The 18,882-nt window shown below is 48.3% G+C and overlaps 1 protein-coding gene across 2 annotated transcripts in view; it reads left to right on the forward strand.

The window, feature by feature from the left end:
- RIMS4 (regulating synaptic membrane exocytosis 4) overlaps positions 1-18,882 on the forward strand; it is a gene marked incomplete at both ends in the record, with an annotated part of 56,347 nt that overhangs the window by 22,511 nt on the left and 14,954 nt on the right. The window contains one exon of one of the 2 annotated variants that reach the window (XM_080814480.1): positions 16,048-16,189. In XM_080814480.1, coding sequence (XP_080670606.1) covers positions 16,048-16,189 — 142 coding nt within the window. The remainder of the gene's footprint in view (positions 1-16,047; positions 16,190-18,882) is intronic. The other variant, XM_080814481.1, reaches the window with a different exon arrangement.

The following is an 18,882-nucleotide window of genomic DNA, read 5'->3' on the forward strand; positions in this document are numbered from 1 at the left end:
AATCAATTAAGGCCCCTCTTTCTTGGGCACATGGCAGGCATCACCGATCAATCACAGCACCCTTTTCTGCCAAGTCCAGACACAGTCTAAGAATTCTTAACACAAGAGTATTTCAGGCAATAGCTATCAGAGTTGGCAAAAAAGAGAAAACCAATTTATCATTGTAATCTAGTCCAGTCCCCTCCTGGTGGGAAAACTGAGCTCAGAGAGGGGTGGAAACTTACCTGATGTCACACAGAAAGTCTGTAGTAGAGCTAGGACCAGACCCCAGGAGTTCTAACTCTGCAGGGGCTTTTTTTGTTCTCTGTCCCCTATTGCATCTCCTTTTTTTTTTTTTTTTTTTTCCAAATGAGAACTAAAGTGTGTCTGCCCAAAAGAAAGGCTTTTCACTGGACTGCAAACCTCAGAATTTAATGCAACGTACTATGTGTATATATGTGCTGACAAGTACTTTTCTAAGGAAGAGAGAATAGCTCTTGTCAGCTTCTCAAGAGGCTCCTTGCACGATCAGGAAAGGTGAAGAAATCCAAGTGCTGCTGGAAGTGTGGGCCACAGACCAGCTCAGGGACCTCACCTGGGACTTAGAAATGCAGAATGCCAGACCCCACCCAGGAGCTACTGAAGCCAGTCTGCATTGTAAGCAGATCCCTTGATTCGTGTGCACATTAAAGTTTGAGAAGCTCAGGGCTGGAATTGGAAGCTCCACCTTTGATTTGCGCAAGTGTATGGAGTGCCTGCTGAGGGCCGGCACCTTTGCAAGTCTGCAGGGAAGACACGCCCTTGCCCTTGCCCTCGTTTGAAGGAGTGGAAAGACACTGAGGCTCCTTGGCCAGGATGGGGCCCAGCTGTGCTCTGTAGCTCTGCTAAGGCCAAATCAAGGGAGGCATTTGTTTAAACTGTTGGAAGATGAAGGGTAGCACTTCACTCCAGCGTGCGTTAAGCAGGTGTGGGGGTACGGCCTTGGCTGGAAAGCCTTAGTGGGCTCCTGGTTAGCTTCCCTCCTGCAGAGCAGTGTGGAGGGGGCCTGGATGCTAAGCAGCCATGATATTTGGATGAGCCAGAGTTTGAGGCCAGGTTTACCAGTGGCCTTTGGTGCTAAGAACAGCTCATTGAAGGTGGGTTTGCTTTGGTGAGTGCTGGGGCAGTGGTTCCAGCTGGTTCTAACTGGTCTCAGCTGATCCTAGTTAATTCTTCTGAGTCCAGTAGGCTCTGAAGCAGGCTGACCGTATGTAGACTGAAGAAGGTGCCAGTGGGGAGCCAGAGGCACGAACAGAAGTCTTGCCTCCGTAGGGCTGGGAGTAAGGGATTCCTTCTCTCTCTTCCATGTGCCCACTGCATATCTTCATCTGTGTGCCTTTGTGGGGCTGTGAGTGTACAGGTGTGCTTTGAAGATGGCAGGCCTCGGGTCCAGAGGCCTCATCTGGCCTTTGCAGCAGGCTTCCCATGCTGGCCTCTTGCTCAGCTGGAGCCCTTTGCTGCCCCTGTTGGAGGCCTGCACTGACCTGCAGAAGCCTTACCTGCCTCCCAGTTACTGGCTTCGTGTGGGGTGTCAGTGTAGAATAGGGGATAAGAGCAGGGCCTGGGAAAGAAAATGGGTGCATATAGAAAGAAAGCTATAACCATAGACCACGCAATTCACTATGTAATGTGGACAGCTCAGGGGTTGTTAGCACACTCACCATTGTACAGTCCCCATTGTGGGACATTTCCATCTCTCCAAAAGTAATCCCTATACCCAGTAGTATTCACTCTCCTGTCTCCCCTCACCCCTACCCCTAGAAACGACTGATCTTTCTATCTCTATGGATTTGCCTCTTCTGGACATTTCATATAAATAGTCATAGACTATGTGGTGTTTGATGGTTCATGTAGCTTCATTGATTTTGCATGTTTTCAAAGTTCATCTGTGTTGTAGCATTATTCAGTTCTCCATTCCTTGTTGTGGCTGAATAATAATATTCTATTAAATATATATAAACATATATAAACATATGTGTGTATATATATGTACACATACATGTAAAATACATTTTGTTTAGTTGTTCATCTGTTGAAGGACATTTGGGCTGTTTCCACTTTTTGACTATTATGAATAATGCTGCTGTGAACATTTGCACTCAACTCTTCATGTGGTTGGGGCAGTTCCGTTTGGCATTCTGCCCCTCTGCTAACTTGCTGTGGGATCTTAGGCAAACTGCATTAGTTCTCAGAGCCTTGGTTCTCTGAGAGTTTCGGGGAATTGGGGACACTGGTATCCATCTCAGAATATTGTTGAGAATAGTGCCTATAATTTACTGAGTGCCTTTAACTCACCATGACAGTCACTGTACATATGTTCTGTCATCGAGGTCAGCCCCACACGGGACACGAGAGGATTTATTTCACAATGAATGTGAATCTGCGCTAAAATAGGCTAACACATTGCCTTGTTATAACAAATCACTTGGTGGCTTGATGGGTTCTCTGCAGTGTGAGTGCAGGGGAGAGAGCTCCCCCCACTCTTATATACCCTTAGCCTTCTCACATTATTAGGGGACATATTTCTTATCTATCCTTTTGTATATTCTTAAACATGCTTAAATATACATAAGGAAAAGCACAGCGGCTGGAAGAGCCGCCTTGTGGTTTCATCGTTTCTGTTTTCCCTCTGCCATGAGATAGCATGTCCCAGATAGGGTTTGCTCCTTCCTCCTGGATTCCAGAAGAATTCGTGGGATACAGCCACAGCTAACTCGTAAGGGATGTTTCATGTGAGCAAGCACTAAAATTTATTTTGTGAGCCACTGAGATCTGGGCATTGTTTGTTACTCTAGCATAACCTAATGAGAGCTGATCAATATTACAACAATGAGAAGTGGGTTCTATTATTTCTCTTTTATGAGGGGACCAAGGCCCAAAGAGGTTCAGTAATTTTCTTTAGTTTATTCAGAAAGTGGCAGAAGGATGCTGCAAATCCTGAACCGTTATTCTGGCTTCCAAGCCTGTGCTCTTAAGAAGATGGAAGTACGTGGGCTGTGTTTGGTTAATGATGAGTGATGCAGTGTGGACAGAACACCTGGTACGTTTGTGATGGGAGAGTTGTAGTATAGGTTTGGGGCAGATTCTGGAATTGTGAGGGTGCCCAGTGCCAGATGGGACCATAGACTCTACCTTTTTGCCCACAACCCAGCTTCTTCCAGAGCTTGCTTTGCTTGCCCCAAGAGCTGTTGGGAATGGCTTCATGGGGAAAGGTAGCCACATGTGGGGGCTGTGAATTGTCTTCCTTCCAACGGTTGCTGGAATGACTTTCTCCTGACCATCCTGATAAGTGTAGGATCCCTTCCTTCCCCAAATGCATTTACTCTGCATTCAGAGTTCTTTGTCCTCAGTTGACATTTTGGTTCTGCCTCTTTGCCTTCTCCCTACATATTTGTCAGTATGGCTTTTGTTTGTAAACTCCCAGAAGGTAGCACTTGCATCTACGACAAAATCTCGCTATGATTTTATTTGCAACCAAGTATAACTCAGTATTGAAATAATAATTCTTAAAACCGAAGCACTGCCTCTACTTCCAGTGCTGTATTCATTACTCCTCTGTTCCCCCAGTACTGTGTGTATATCTCTGTCCTTGAACTATTGTATGTTGTAATTATAACAGCTTGTGTTATAATTGCCCATTTACTTGTCTGTCTCCCCATAGACTGGGAGTTTCAACAATGTCTGGGTTTAATTCATCTGTATTAGGAGTCTCCTGCATGGGCCCTGGCACTGAATAGGCACTTGGTAAGAGTTTGTTGAATGAATGACATTTACTTATCTGTTATCTTTCCCATCCCTCTCTGCCAACTGTAAGCTCCTTAAGGACAAGTCTTCTTCTAATCTCCAAGGCCAGGAAAAGCATGGGATAGGAAATGAGCTTCCATAAATGCATATTTCATCAGACAAATGAGAACAGTTATTTCCTTCCAGGGGCAGAACTCTTTAGAGTTACAAGGCACATTAATATACTTTACCCAGTTAATTCTCTCAGAATCTTTAGACTCTCCCTGTCTAGTGTTCTCAGATTCCTATCATGTGCCCTTTGCCTTCCTTGCTCCCACCAGTTTCAGTCTGTGTCTTTATGACCTCTCCTGCTTCCCCCTTTGTATCCTCTTGGACAACGTTCTGAGGAATTCACACACAGCCCTCTCCTCTCATCCCTCCAGTGTAAAGCAGCCTAAAGAGCAAATTACACTCTGGTCTGCACTGAACCAAGATCATTCTCCCACTTAACAGCTTTGCCATCTTGGGCAGGTTCATTAACCTCCCTGAGTCAACTTTCATTTCTGAAAATTGAAACAGTAGTGGTTTTGAGGATTAAATGAGGTAACGTAGGTTGAGCTCTGGGAACTCGGTAAGTGGGAGTTCCTGTCTTTACGTGGAAGGGTGGAATCTGAGACATCAAGCCAGTGGAAAGGAACTGTGGCTTAAAAACATGGGGTGGGGGACGTCTGGGTGGCTCAGTTGGTTAAGCGGCTGCCTTCGGCTCGGGTCATGATCCCAGGGTCCTGGGATCGAGTCCCACATTGGGCTCCTTGCTTGGCAGGGTGCCTGCTTCTCCCTCTGCCTGCCTGTGCTCGCTCTCTCGCTCTCTCGCTCTCTGACAAATAAATAAATAAAATCTTTAAAAACAAAAACAAAAACAAAACATGGGGTGGGAGTTGCTTTGTCCTGAGATCTTCCTTCCCCGTGAGCTGCTACCTCTGTCCCAGACAAGCCAAGGCCTCAGCACTTGGGTCAGCACCACGGACAGTTCCCCACACGTAAGGCTATTCCGTTCCTGTTCTGTGGTAGGTCTAAGAAACTTTAACTTCCATGTCACAACTTTATTTTACACACCTTCAAGAAATAAAATGTCAGAATTTAGCAGATGTGCCCTTGGTTGTCATTCACATCTGAATTTCAGAAGTCTTAAAATTGTGTGTCTTAGAATCAATGAAATAATGACAATATATGAAAGGTGGTATCAGTGAGCCATTGGCCAATGACCCTTGAAGAGGTTAATTTTAATAGGCAGCATTTATTGAATGCTTACTGAGTTCCAGGCCTTTTTCGCCCCTCCCTCTTCTGTCTTGGGTGCTGTCTGCCCTTTACACATTTACTTAACAAATGTTACATTTGGGGAATATAAATGTGAGCCAGATAGACAGTTGGTCAGCAGTTTTCCCACCATCCTTCTTCCCAAAATATTTTAGCTCTGAGCCTCATTTCTTCAGAACGTTGCTTCCTGGTAAAGGATAATCTGTGTTAACCTTTCCAGTCCACATCATGCTTAATCCATTTAAAAAGCATTTTAAATGCATATCCTTAATGACCCAGCAATTTCACCCCAAGGTTTGTGCCTAGAAAAAGTGCACTAATGGTCAAGAAAAGACATATACGAGAATGTCTTTGGCAGAGCCTTTTGTAATATCCCTAAACTGGAAAGTACAATGTTCATCAGCAGTAGAGTTTTGACATATAAGAGTATGAGAATGAATGAGCTGCATTGAAACAATCAGTGTGAATGAGACTCAAAAACATAATGTTGAGTTAAAGAAGTCAACCTTGGAGAATATACAGTAGATGATTCTATGTATACAGAAGTACAAAAGAGGCAAAACTAACCTGCGGTGTTAGAAGTCAGGATAATGCTACGCTTGGAGAAGTAACCATGGCTCATGAGGGGCTTCTGGGGCATTGGCAAGGTTCTGTTTCTTGATCTCGGTGCTGGTTCCAGAGATGAGTGCATTTTGTAATATTCATCAAGTTATACACTTAAAATTGTACATCATATAATTGTACACTTCCGTATATATTATATATACGTGTGTGTATACACACACACACACACACACACACAGCACTTCAACAAACGGTTTTTTTTTTTAAGAGATTTATTTATTTTAGGGAAGGGGCTGAGGGAGAGGGAGAGAGAGTCTTAAGCAGACTGTGTGCTGAGCACAGAGCTCAGTGCAGGACTCAGTCTTACGACCCTGAGCTCATGACCTGAGCCGAAAAGAAACCAAGAGTCGGACGCTTAAGTGACTGCACCACCCAGGCGCCCCAAACAATTGTTTTTAAAAGCATCTTTCTCCAGAAGAGAAGGGGATGGTGAGAATTTTATGTGCAGGATGATTGGCAAGACATTTGGGGGTAGTTGGTCACATGGGATGTTTGGAATTACCTGAATTATTCAGTGTGAATGGAATGGAAAGCACATTGGAGAAAAGGGAAAAAATAGGCTGAGAATGTAGATTGGAAGCAGATCCGAAAGGCAGTGTGTGTTAAGGCCTTTGGAATTTATTCTGCAAGCATTGAGGTATGATTGGAGGTTTTTAATCAAAGAGATGACATACTCAGGATTGAGGTCTAGAAAGTTCATGCAGGCCACAGGGTGGGGAACTGGCAGAAGATAATGCTCTGGTGCTGGGACACGAGTTGGAGTAGAGGCTGACCACCTGACCAGGAATTCGAGGCACCTGGGGATCTTCTGAAATTGCAGATTCACAGACCCCACCCTAGGCCTACTGAAACAGAATCCCCAGGAGAGGGGACAGAGGAAACTGGGTTTTAGCTAAGTTCCCAACGTATTCCAAACTGTCGGATCAGCACTGGCCTCCAGGTGGATGTTTGGGAGCCTCTACATTCATTGACTATTGCAGCAGTCCAGGCAAGACAAGGCTAGGGAGTGAGCTAAGGCTGTGACCTTGCTGATGCAGAGTAGGGCTGATTTTGAGTCCCCAGAAGGAGGCGTGGAGACACAGTTTACTTAATTAACGAATACTTATATGTGATTTACTCAATAGCACTATGTGCCAGACCCTGTTCTAAGTGTGTTTTTTTAAAATTACCAAACATTAACTCATTTTATCCTCATAAAAATCTTATGAGGAGTTTGCCATTGTTTTCTCCATTTTTTTGAAGAAGAGGAAACTGAGATACAGAGAGGGTAAGTAACTTGCCCAAGATCACATTACTAATAAAGTGACCAGGGCCAGCTCTACAGCTCAGGCCATTCGGCGCCATTGTTATGGTTTTAGTCACTACTCTCCAAGAGTAGACTTTGCTACTTCCCAGACATGCTTCAGAAATAGTGGTGAATGGCTGTTTATGGTGAAGTTGACAGTGAAGAGACCTGAATTCTAATTTCAACATAGTCATTGATGCATGTCCCTCTGTAGACTTCAGTTGCCCCTCTACACACCAAGACATTAGTCTGGATGACCCCGAGTTCCCTCCAAATGGAATCTTCTCTGATTTTAATGGAAGGCAGATTTTGACAGCTCTGGAGAGAAGAGGGAGTGGTAAAGGGCCCTCAATCAGGGTTTATGCTTCCTCGGCCTGTTTTTGGAGACAGCCAGAGGCAACATCAGGCCTAAGGAGGTCTGAATGCTTGCATGTCATCTCAGCCTTGATTTTCCGATGACTCTTAAGGCGTGGGCAAGGGAGACACGTGAGGCTGAAGTCACTTGGAATAGTAGGCTAGGGAGAGGTTGACCATGGAGGAAGAAGAGGCAGCAGCTTCCAGGGTATTCATCTCGGAGGAATAAGAAGGGCAGTGCTAGTGGCTAGGGGGAGCAGTGCGTCCCAGGGGCCATGATACTTCTCTGATCCTGGTTTAAAATAACAGGCTGACCCAGAGCTCTTGTGTCCAGGGGACTTCACAGACTGTGATATGGATCTGTAGTGGGCCTTTCACAGAGACAGGAATTCATTGTGGTCAGTGATGTGGTGAGGGGTTTTTAGAGCCTGGGGACCTGGGGTAAGTCATAGGACCTCTCTCAGCTTTGGGCTCCTCATCTGGAGAATAGCTGTGAAGACCCATCTTCGATAAAATGTCAAAGTGGAGAATAGTTGTATTCCTTCCTTCCTCTACCTCCCACCAGCACATTCTTGGAATCTCTAGTGCTTAAGAGTATAGGATCTGGGACGCCTGGGTGGCTCAGTTGGTTAAGCAGCTGCCTTTGGCTCAGGTCATGATCTCAGCGTCCTGGGATCGAGTCCCACATCGGGCTCCTTGCTCGGCGGGGAGCCTGCTTCTCCCTCTGCCTCTGCCTGCCTATCTGCCTGCCTGTGCTCGCTCTCTCTCTCTAATAAATAAATAAATTAAAAAAAATTAAAAAAAAAAGAGTATAGGATCTGTTTTCACACAGATCTGGGTTTAAAACCTAGCTCTGTCTTGTCTGGCGTAAACTTGGATAGGTAGCTGAACTGCTCTGAGCCTTGTTCCTTTTTGTAAAATTAAGATACCCAACACTTGACTCTCAGAGTTTTGGTTAAATTATATCTATCTATCTAGTGCCTAGCACTAGGGTAAGTTCTAAGAATGATGGTAGCTACTCTAATTTTAAATTTATCATTATGATTATTTTATTATCTCGTTCCTTATGAATGCTTGTTTTGGGGAGAAGGTACATTAAACACATTTATATTCAGGTATAAACACCTGAGTGAAACTTACTTGTTTTCTTTTTTGGAAGATTTGTATTTTTCTTGGGGGCATGTCCTAAAAATAAAGCCAGTTTAGGGTCGCCTGGGTGGATCAGTGGTTTAAGCCTCTGCCTTTATTTATTTAGCTCAGGTGATGATCTGAGGGTCCTAGGGTGGAGCCCCGCATCGGGCTCTCTGCTCAGCAGGGAGCCTACTCCCCCCAACCCCCCACCGGCCTGCCTCTCTTCCTGATTAAACACTATTCATGGGTATGAGACATATTGGGCGCTGTCCTTGGTGCTGAAGGGAAGTAAGGGAGGAATGAGTTTACACTGTAGGCATAGGTACCCACTAGTTTGACTAAGGACTGTTTCAAGGTGCAGTGGAGTAGATAACTTCAGGAGAGGTGAAGATGAAGTGCCCCTGGGACTCTGGGAGTCTAATTAGGGAAGTCTTTGTGGAAGAGATGACATTTGAGTTCTGTGGTAGAGCTTAGTGAGTTTAGTTTAGTGGTTCATTAAAACCATAGTTATTGGAGTTTGAAAGACCTGGGTTTGAATTCCAGCTCTGTCATTAGTAGGCGTGTGTCCCTGGGAGTGTTCCTTAACCTTCTGAATTCTTATTTTCTCCTCCTATAAAATGGGGCAGTAACTGTTTTGCTCACAGTTTATTGTGATAATTAAATGATATGATGCCTCTTAAAATACTGGGCACAACACCTGACATGGTGGTGATAATAATAGTAATAGCCATCTTTATCAAGTGCTTGTGGTATGCCACCTCCCACCTAGGACATCCTGAAGATTAAATGTTAGTATTATTATATTACTTTATTGTTATAGTTAATCTTCATAACAGCCCTGAGTTTGCTGAGTGCCGAATAAATTGTGTTATTTAAAACTTAGCTCTGGAGGTTGGCTAGAATTTTGATAGAGAAGGTGAGGAAGGGAGGAAACTAAAGGAGAGAAAACCAAGGTGAGGAGTTGCTGACGATGTATCTGGGGTATGAAGAATGGGGGAGACCAGTAGCAGATGGGCTGGGAATCAGATGATGGCGTCTTGAATGCCTGGATGCAAAGGTTGAACCTAATTTGACATGCAACGGGAAGCCATTCTAAGGTTTTAAATAAGATCATGGCATGACTGAAGTGATTTACTTATAAATTTATATTTCACCTTCACTTATATATAGAATTAATATATTTAACTATAAAAAATTCAAAGGTCATAGAAACATACAAAAGAGAAATAAAACTTTCCTAGTGTGCTGGTTGCAGTGTAACTTGGTACAACTACTTTGGCAAGTCATTTGGCAGCTGAACAAATGCTTGCCCTATAACCCAGAAGTTCTGTTTCTAGGTATATTTCTGAGACATACATGTGAATCTTCCCTAAAGGCCAAACACCAAAGTAATAATGGCAACATTGTTCCTAATAGCCCCATACTGAAAAAAAAGAGCCCTAAATTATACAATGGATAAATAGATTGTAGTAAATTCATATAGCGGAATCTGTATAGCAGTGATAATAAGTGTCTACAACTACATACAACGTGACTGGATCTTATACATTCACCATAACACTGGGCAGAAGAAGCCAGCTTCCCCCTCCCCAAAAGGCCATTCTCTGCCTTATAAAGTTCAGAAACAGGCAAAACTAATATCTGGTGTTAGAGATCAGGATAGTAGTTTCCCTTGTACAGTGAGAGAGACCAGAAGATGGGGCACAGAGGGCTTCGGGAGTCTTGGCAATGCTCTGTTTCTTCATCTGGGTGCTGGTGATACAGGTATGTCTGCTTTGTGAAAATTCATCAAGCTGTCCGCTTTGAGTTTGTGCACTTTTCTGTATAGATCTTTTAGTACTTAGATTTAAAAGTTACAGAAACACATCTGTCATACCCCTCTTCTGACAGTGTTTCTCCCTACAGTTATTCCCCATTAACAGTTCGGTTCATATCCTCCCAGATTTCCTCCCAAATATATATAAGCTATCTATAGCTTTACAAAAATGGTATTATGATTTACATAGTGTCCTGCAGTGTACTTTGTTAACAATATGTTGAGGCAGTCTTTCTGTGTCACTGTGTGTATAAAATCTAGATGATTCTTTTTTTTTAAAAAAAGATTTTATTTTTAAGTCATCTCTACACCCAATGTGGGGCTCGAACTCACAACTCCAAGATCAAGAGCTGCATGCTCTCCCGACTGAGCCAGCCAAGCACTTCCTAGATGATTTGTTTTAACTGTTACACCATATTTTATTGTGGGGATGGGTCATTTAGTAAACTAGTCCCCTACTGATGGACAGTTAATTCCAGCATTTCACTGGTGTAAGTGATACATGGGGAACCTCTTCATGCATATCTTTGTGTACTTTTGTGACTATTTGTGTAGAATAAATGAGTGGGAGTAGAATATCTTTGTCTGAAGTGATAATTTAAGATGGTTAATCTCTTAATGACTTGTTGGGTGGGTGGGTTGGAAGCAGGGAGACCCGTTAGGAGGCTGCTGGCATAGTTTAGACTTGAGGTAATCGGGGTGGTTGGCTGTGAAAATGGACAAGGAAGGGGAGAGATAAGAGCTCTTATGTGCAAAGACCTTATAAGAACTGCCGTTTGACGAGAGAGGGGGAAAAGTCAGGTCCTGAGGGGGTTCTGAGTCTGGGTGGCTGAGTTGATTGGGAGAAGTAGGACCAGGGGTGGGTTTAGTTTTGGCCAGCTTGTGTCCTGGGATTCTGCTCGTCACCCAGGCAGTGATGCTCAGAATGCCGTCGGAAGTATTGCTCTGGCCAGAGGTAAGAGGTTCAGGTTGGGGGTGGGATTCATGTGCATAGGATGGTCCTGAGGTTGTGGGAGGGGAATGACATCATCAGGGGGCAAGGTCTGGAGAGAGAGAGAACCCAAGGACTGCATGGTGAGGGCCTCATGTATAGGGATGGAGACAGTGGTCAGAGGGACCAGAGGAGATTCATAAAATTTACTATCAGGGAAGCCAAAGGAGAAATCTGAGGTGACTGTTATTCAAAGGATGCAGTAATCAGTAGCATGCGTTAGTCCCCTCCCCCACGGACCCCCCAATGGGTGCTGTCACTCCATTTTGTACTTGATCTTCAAAGCACTTACAGCACTTGTGATTAATTATGCGATCATCTGTTCAGGGTCCACCTCCCCCTCTGAACTGTGAGCCCCGTGGAGGCAGGGACCATGCCACTCATACTGTCCTATCTCCAGCATGAGGCACAGTGTTCAGCACACAGTGGTGTTGGTACCCCAGGTTGTTGCTGTTCACACTCTGCACCACCACCCCACCCCCACCGCGCAAATTGGGAGAAGAGGGATACTTAGGACCCTGTGGGAGAAAATTCAAGCTGCTCAGTTCAAGTTTTGGGTACAGCAAGTTGTGAGTGGGTGGCCAAAAGTGGGTCATCCAAACTCCCATTTATTTGTACATTACAGTAGCCAGCTACAGTTGGTGCCCAAAGCTTATAGGACTCAAACTCCAAACCTTTCCAGTGAGGCACTGTGATAACTGGGAACAACGGAGCTTCTCCTTTGCTCCCCTTGCCCATCCCTTTGGAGAGCAGGCCCTTGCCCATGCCTCCTCTCATTATGCGCCAGCTCTTTCTATCACCACATTCATGAAGGGAATGGTGTTCCCATTGTGATGCTGGAACCCATCGGTGCAAAGATTTTTGAACTTCGACTTCCTTAGGGTGCCAGTCAAGGCAGGTGTCTTAAGTCAGGTTTCCCCAAAAAGTATCCTGAGATGAGATTTATTGACAGAATTGCCCCCACAGGAGCCTGGGGAAGCAGGAAGCACGTGGGGTGTGGGGTCAGGCAGATCCCACAGAGGGCAGCTTCAGCCCCCGCCCCCCACTGGGTTCCTCTGGAGCCTGTGTAATGCCTCAGAGTTGTTCTGACTGAGGCATAGGACTTGAATTGAGGGTTCATTCTCCTGTTCCATTTAGGCTTTGACTAGGGGGATCACATGTTATAAACCTCCAGGCACTTCTGCTTCTGTCTATCTGGGGGCAGTGTGGGCTCAGTAGCCCCAAGGAAGACCGAGAAACAAATGAAAATTTGGCAGGTAGATGGCTTTCAGGAGCCAGTTGGGGGGGGTCACAGGAGTGGGAAACAGGGAGATCTGTGAGGTCTGGGTGGAGTGTCAGCACTGTCTGCTACAACGGGGCAAACCTGGGTCTTTTCCTGGGACCTGATGGACCCAAAGCAGAGGCTGAAGCACCTCTCTGTCTTCCGTCCACGTGCACTTTATCAGTGGAAACCAGCCCTTGGAAGCACATTTCACATCTTCGTGAAGGCTTCCCGCCGGACCAGAAGGCACTCAGTAGACGGGCGCTGCGAGAATTGGAAGCACCCCAGTTCAGGAGCTGGGGGCTGAGGTGAGGCCCTGTCCTTGGTCCCAAGCAGCCGCTGGAGACTGGCTCAGGAAGCTGTGTGAATGGAATGGAAGCCACACTGCCCAAAATGGCAACATGTGGTTGTGCTCAGAAGGAGTTTGCTGTTTGAAGGGGGTGGTGGAAGAAGCGGAGCCTTGAGCAGACTTCAAGGAGGAGTGGAAAGAACCAGAAGAGGGAGAGGTGGCAGATCCAAGGCCCAGAGAGGACAAATGGGAGGATGAGTTCTTGGTGCGGGTGGGAGGAGGTGGGATGAGGAGAACAGGTGGTGGATCGGCCTTGGCCAGGAGAAGGGTTACCCCCACCTCTGAGAGAGCAGGGGAGGGTCGAGGGGTGTGTCGAAAGGTCTGAGGATGGTGCAGGTTGAAAGTGAGAAGGAGCAAGTCAAAGAGACACATCTTTTCGGCCAAGTGGGGGAAAGGTCATTGGATGGGGTGATGGGGTGACGGGCTAGGGAGTGAAAGCATTGGCACAGTCACTTTGGGGACCTTGACTGAGTCATCAGGAGATGGCCAATGGAGCATGAGATGCCTGAGTGTAGATGGCAGAACTTGGTGTGGTTGGGCACCAGATTGGGGACTCCCACGGTGGGGAAGGTGGCAAATTGAGGGAAGTGGAAGATGGTTGGTGTGAGCAAATTTGGGGAGTGTTGAGAGGTCTTACTCTGCAGTCACCGTGGCTACTTCTGTTTCACACCTACTACGTGCCGGGCTCTGTGGCAGATGTTCAACAGCTCCATGGAGTCGGTGCTGCCTGACTTGCCCAAGGTCTGGCCACCAGTGGTTGCAGAGCTGGGACTCTGTGCCTGCCCCGACTGATTGCAACACCAGCCTCACCTGAGGCCCATATAGGGTACTTGGCTGTGAAATGCTTTGGTCCTGAAGAATGCCACACAGATGTGAAGCACACCTTTCCAGAGTGCCTCCTTAGCCCCCATGGGGACCGAGTTGCGTCATGCTTTGGTTAATCCCTGTTCCAGGAGAAATGTTTCAGACCCTAGTGGGCAGGGACAAACCAGCGTGAGTCTCCAGAACAGGGCTCTGTAGGGAAGTAGAAAGCCCAGGCGGTTGTCTGCAGCCTGCCTGCAGGGTGCTGGTTTGTGGGTTTGTACCCCCGATGTGGGGGGAGTGATGTTCATCCCTGGACATATGTCTGCACTGTGTGTGTGTGTGAGTTGGGGGACATCTCTCTGTGCTTGTGAGTCTGTGCTGCTGAGTGAGCATGTGTGTGGTTCTGGATCTTACTCTGTCTTAGCACCTGCTACACACAGAGGAGCATAAAAGTGGTTGGGTGGATTGCAGATACAGCTTAGGGAAAGAACAAATGGTAGGATAAAGGGAAGCACAGAGAGGGGGACACACGTGTTCCCCCACGTGTCCAGAAACACCCAGGTGACACACACACAGAAATGCACAGTGTCAGTTTCTCTGTGTGCTTTCTTGAGTGGGTTGGCGTATACTTCTTATGGCTGTGCATCTGTGTGTATGACTGGCACATACCCAGTTAGCCTTAGAAGCACAGCATGATGGAGACTCACGGAAACGCACAAATACCAATGCTCAGACATATATTAGTGTGCTCCGTGTCTTTGCATGTGTATTCCTGCACCTGTGTGTGTTACCATGTATTTTTCTGAGTGTGTGGACATCTGTGTGCCTGAATAATGCAGATGCATGTGGGAGACAAACGTGGGCACACATGTGTGAGTGTGTGTGTGTGTGTGTGTCAAAGTCAGGGAGGGAAGGAGGAGAAGGCCAGTGGGAGGTGTCCTGGTGTCGCTCTGCCTCCTGGCATGCAGCCCCAGGTCCCTTACCTCTTGCTGAGCAGGATGGTGGGATTTGGGTGACACTGCTTCTCTCCAGCGGGTTGACCAGCCAGCACTGAGGAAGCCCCTGAGGTTTATGAGCTCATCCCAGCCTTTGTCGAGACCTGGGGAAGCTCTCCCTAAAGACCTAGCCCCGCCTCTAGTGCACCCGAAGTCCCGCCAGGTGCCAGGGATATAAAACGCACCCTGATAAACCGGGCTGTGGAGCGTGGAGCAGAGAGACCCTCCTGGCTCAATTCCTGGTGCCGTCACCTGCCGCCCCCCTCCTTTCTGGCTCTATGGGTGTGGACAAGTGGCTTAGCCTCTGTGTCTTGTGTCCTTGATGCTTAAGTGAGAGAACAGACTCATCTCTCTCATGCGGGGGTTGAGGAGTAAGACCACTCTCAGGGCAGGCCTCCATTCGTCCAGCGGTTATTAACTGAGCACGTGCCGTGGCTGGACCCTCTTCTTAGCCCTGAGGCTTCAACGGTCAACAAAGCAGAGTACCATGTCCTGAGTTCACCTGCGCTGGGGAGGAAGCTGGTCAGTAACCCAGTGATGCACAGATATGTCTGGGGTGGTCTTGGGAAGAAAGCCAGAGGAGGGCGACAGGACGGGGGTTGGGTGGCAGGGGCTAGAGAACGGCAAGGAGGGTCATCAGCGATGATGTTTGATTACAGAAGGGAAGCAAAGGTGTGAGCTGCTGGCAGAGGAGAGGGTGTGTGAGGGGAGGAACAGCAAGGGCAGGGGGCCGTTCGTCATAAGCCTGTTGTTCTCCCATTGTACAGCTGAGGAAATGGAGGCAGAGAGAGGCTGAGTGATTTGCCCCAAGTCTCACAGCCAGTGAGAAAGAGATCCACACTTGGGCCTGGGCAGGCTGGTTTCAGAGCCAGTGATCTAAATCAGTGGTCCTCTGTCCGGGCTGACTTGCTTCCCCCCCCGCCCCCGGAGATATTTGGCAATGTCTGGAGACATTCTTGATGGCCACCCTGGACTGGAGGGTGCCACTAGCATCTGGTAGGTAGAGGCCGGGGATATCGATCGACCTTCCAGAATGCACAGGACACAAAGCGTGCAACTCAATACTCAATAAATACTCAAAGAGTAACTGGGGAGAAAGAGGAGACAGAGAGTCGCAGGGGAGAGGTGAATCCAAGGGGGGGTAGGTACCTGTGAATGAATCCGTCCATTACCAGGACTCTCGAGATTCTTCTCGTGGGGTGGGTGTGAAGGGCAGGGCCACCCCAGGGAGGGCACCTTGGGTGAAGCTGGTGGTAGGAGGAGGGACTGGGGGCAGGGGCCGACCCTGGGCAGGGTCCAGACACTAACCAGATGTCTTGTCTCTCTGTCCCTTCCCGTACCGTGTCTCTCTCCCCATTGCTCTTGGCCTCTCCGCCCAGAAGGGGACAGCCGGAGGCTGAAGGGAGCCATCCAGAGGAGCACAGAGACCGGCCTGGCGGTGGAGATGCCCAGCCGGACGCTGCGCCAGGCCAGCCACGAGTCCATCGAGGACAGCATGAATAGCTACGGCTCCGAGGGCAAGTGAGTGTGGGGCCTGGCCCACTGCTGGCCCTGCTGGCTCTTGCGGGCCCTTGGGGGGTGGTGGGAGGGGCCAAGTCACACCATCTGGAGCCCTGGCTCAGCCTCAGGCCTGCAGAAGGGTGCTGATGAAGCACGCAAGCTCTAAGGGGGCAGCAGAGCACACTGGCCGTGTGGCCCTGGGCAAGTCCTTCTCTGCGCCTCAGTTTGCCCATCTGTAAAACCGGCCGATGCTGGCGGCCTCAGAGGGAGTGTTGTGAGGACTCAGTGGGTTCGTCCTTACAGAGAGCAGAGGACAGCATTGGCATGTGAGTGCCGAATGTCAGTATTGAGAAATAAAGAGGGGGGTCGAGAGGGGTTTTATCGTGATGTTACTCTTTCCTCTTTACTTTCTTAGTTTCTGAAATCATGATTGGTTTTTAAAGATACAGATTCCTGCTTGATAAGGAGTTTCACACATGTCAGACCATGAAATATTAGATATGACCGTGTCCTCGCCCATGTTCTCTCTCCCCTGACTGTACATAGCCCCCCTGGGTACTTGTTCCCGATCCAGACTGCAGACTCCATGCCCTGAGTCCAGGCCTCTGGGAGTGGAGCTTGGAACTCCGTTTCTTAAGGGCTGCCTGAGGGAACATACTCTAGACTGAAGATTCTCATCTTTGCAGCAATTATGGGCTCTTTGAGAGTTTTGGGCAAGTTTTGGGCCTTCGTTCCCCTAAGAAATATGTGCACCCACACCGTAACACACACACAGTCATGGAATCGCACTCATTCCCACACACAGCGACACGCGTTCTCTCACACATACACTCACACTCATTCTCGCACACAGTCGTACAAGCATACTCTTTTCATAATTAACAGCGGGTTCCCACATTCCCCTAGAGCCCATCCATGGATTCTTAGCAAAGAAGCTTGGCTCGCAAGTGACTTTCTCATTGTACAGATGACCAGGGCACGCAGAGAGGCTGGAGAGCTTGTCCCGGGTCACAGAGCATGTTAACAGGTCTGGAACTCGAGTCCCGTGACTCCTGGCGGGGGACTCATTCCGTGGCAGCACGTCGCTCCCTTGTCTTAGCTGTCCTCAGCCAGGGTCGTGGGGGTTCTCGTCACCCTCATGAGGACACTGGGGCTTGGGGAGGGTCCAGTACAGTGGACACTAGGCACGTGGCTATTGAAATGTAAATTAATTTAAATGGAATGAAATGAAATATTCTGTTTCTCCACCGCGCTAGCCATGTTCCGAGCGCTCAGCAGCGCGTGCCCCGTGGCTGCGGTTTGGGACAGCGCGGGTATAGAGCATGTCTGCCCTCGCAGACGGTGCCGTTGGACAGCACTGGCTAAGGGGCCTCTTCAGGTGCAGACACCGGGGCGGGCCCAGGGCTGGGGCTTGGCTGCCACCTTCTGCTCTTCTCCTGTTCCTGGCCCTCCCTCCCAGCTGGGGGTTCCTGCTGGCTGGAAGCCTTCCCACCCCCAGCCCCTCCTAAACTGGGCATCTCCGGCCTCTGTGAATGGCCTTGCCTTGGCAGATGCTGCTGTTCCACCCACCTCCTAGGGAGGCTTTCCGGAGGGCGAGAAGAGGAGGAGGACAGGCGGAAGGGAGAGGAAGAGGAGGAGGAGGAAGGGAACAAATGTTTTCTTTAACCTGAGAAACTTGGCAAGGCAGCAACGCTTGGAGGAAGGTATCGTAGGCCTCGGGGTAGCAGTGGGTCTCTGCCGAGTTCCAGAGGGTCAGGAGGTTTGGGTCCTAGTCCTGGGTCTGCCAGTGACCCCCGGGTGGCCTTGGGCACATCTCTTGGCCTCTTAAGTGTCAGGAGGCTGGGAAACATCTGGTCTGTTGGTCTCATAGGCAGCTCGGGGGGAGGGTGGTGTGATGTGGGGGGCAAGAACAGGGAGTGAAACCCAGAGCCCCATTTTACGGATGGCACCGAGAAGCCCCGTGACTTGTCCAAGGACAGCAGCACGGGAGGGCATCGTGAAGGAGAAGTGACCTGATGTCTGCACAGGACAGGTGCTTGGGAGGTGGCTCTTGTGTCATTTGTTACAATGTGCTTTAAGGGACCAGAAAGTCTGATGTAGAGTCCAAACCTGGACCCTAGAGTCAGACAGGCCTGGTTAGTGCCTCATTTCTGCTTCCTAGTAGCTGTGTGACTTTGGGGAAGTTACTTCCCCTCTGTGAGCCGAGTTTCTTCATCTGTGGAAAGGGGACAGTAATAGCACACAGAGACTACTCTCAGAGTGGTTGTGTGGCTTACATGAATTAGCACAGGTATGGGCGCTTAGGACGGAGGCTGGCACATAGGCAGGCACCATTAGTCTGTTATTGTTGGCTGTGATTCTTGTTGTTCCTTGTTGGTTCGCCCCTGTTAGTTGGGTATTTTGCTCCTTGTGTCCAGCTGTATCTTGCTGGATACAGGGGCTGCCCCAGATGCAGCTGTGTCTGTAAAGTACTTAGCACAGAGCAAGCACGGCATTGATGTTGGCTGTAACATTTAGGGTTGTCAGAAGGTTTGGGTGGCTATTTTGAGCCCAGCTGAGGAAGGATCGGGTGGGTTGGAGGGTACCGGTTCCAGCAGAGGGGAGAGTCTTGCCCTTCAGAGAGGGTCTGAGTCTTGATGGAGCCCAGTCAGGCTCCACCACTCCACCTAATGCCGGGGCAAGAAAGGGGCATAGAAAGGACAGGGGGATGTGGA

Source organism: Martes martes (assembly GCF_963455335.1).
Source record: "Martes martes genome assembly, chromosome: 9".
In the NCBI taxonomy this organism is placed as follows: Eukaryota; Metazoa; Chordata; class Mammalia; order Carnivora; family Mustelidae; genus Martes; species Martes martes.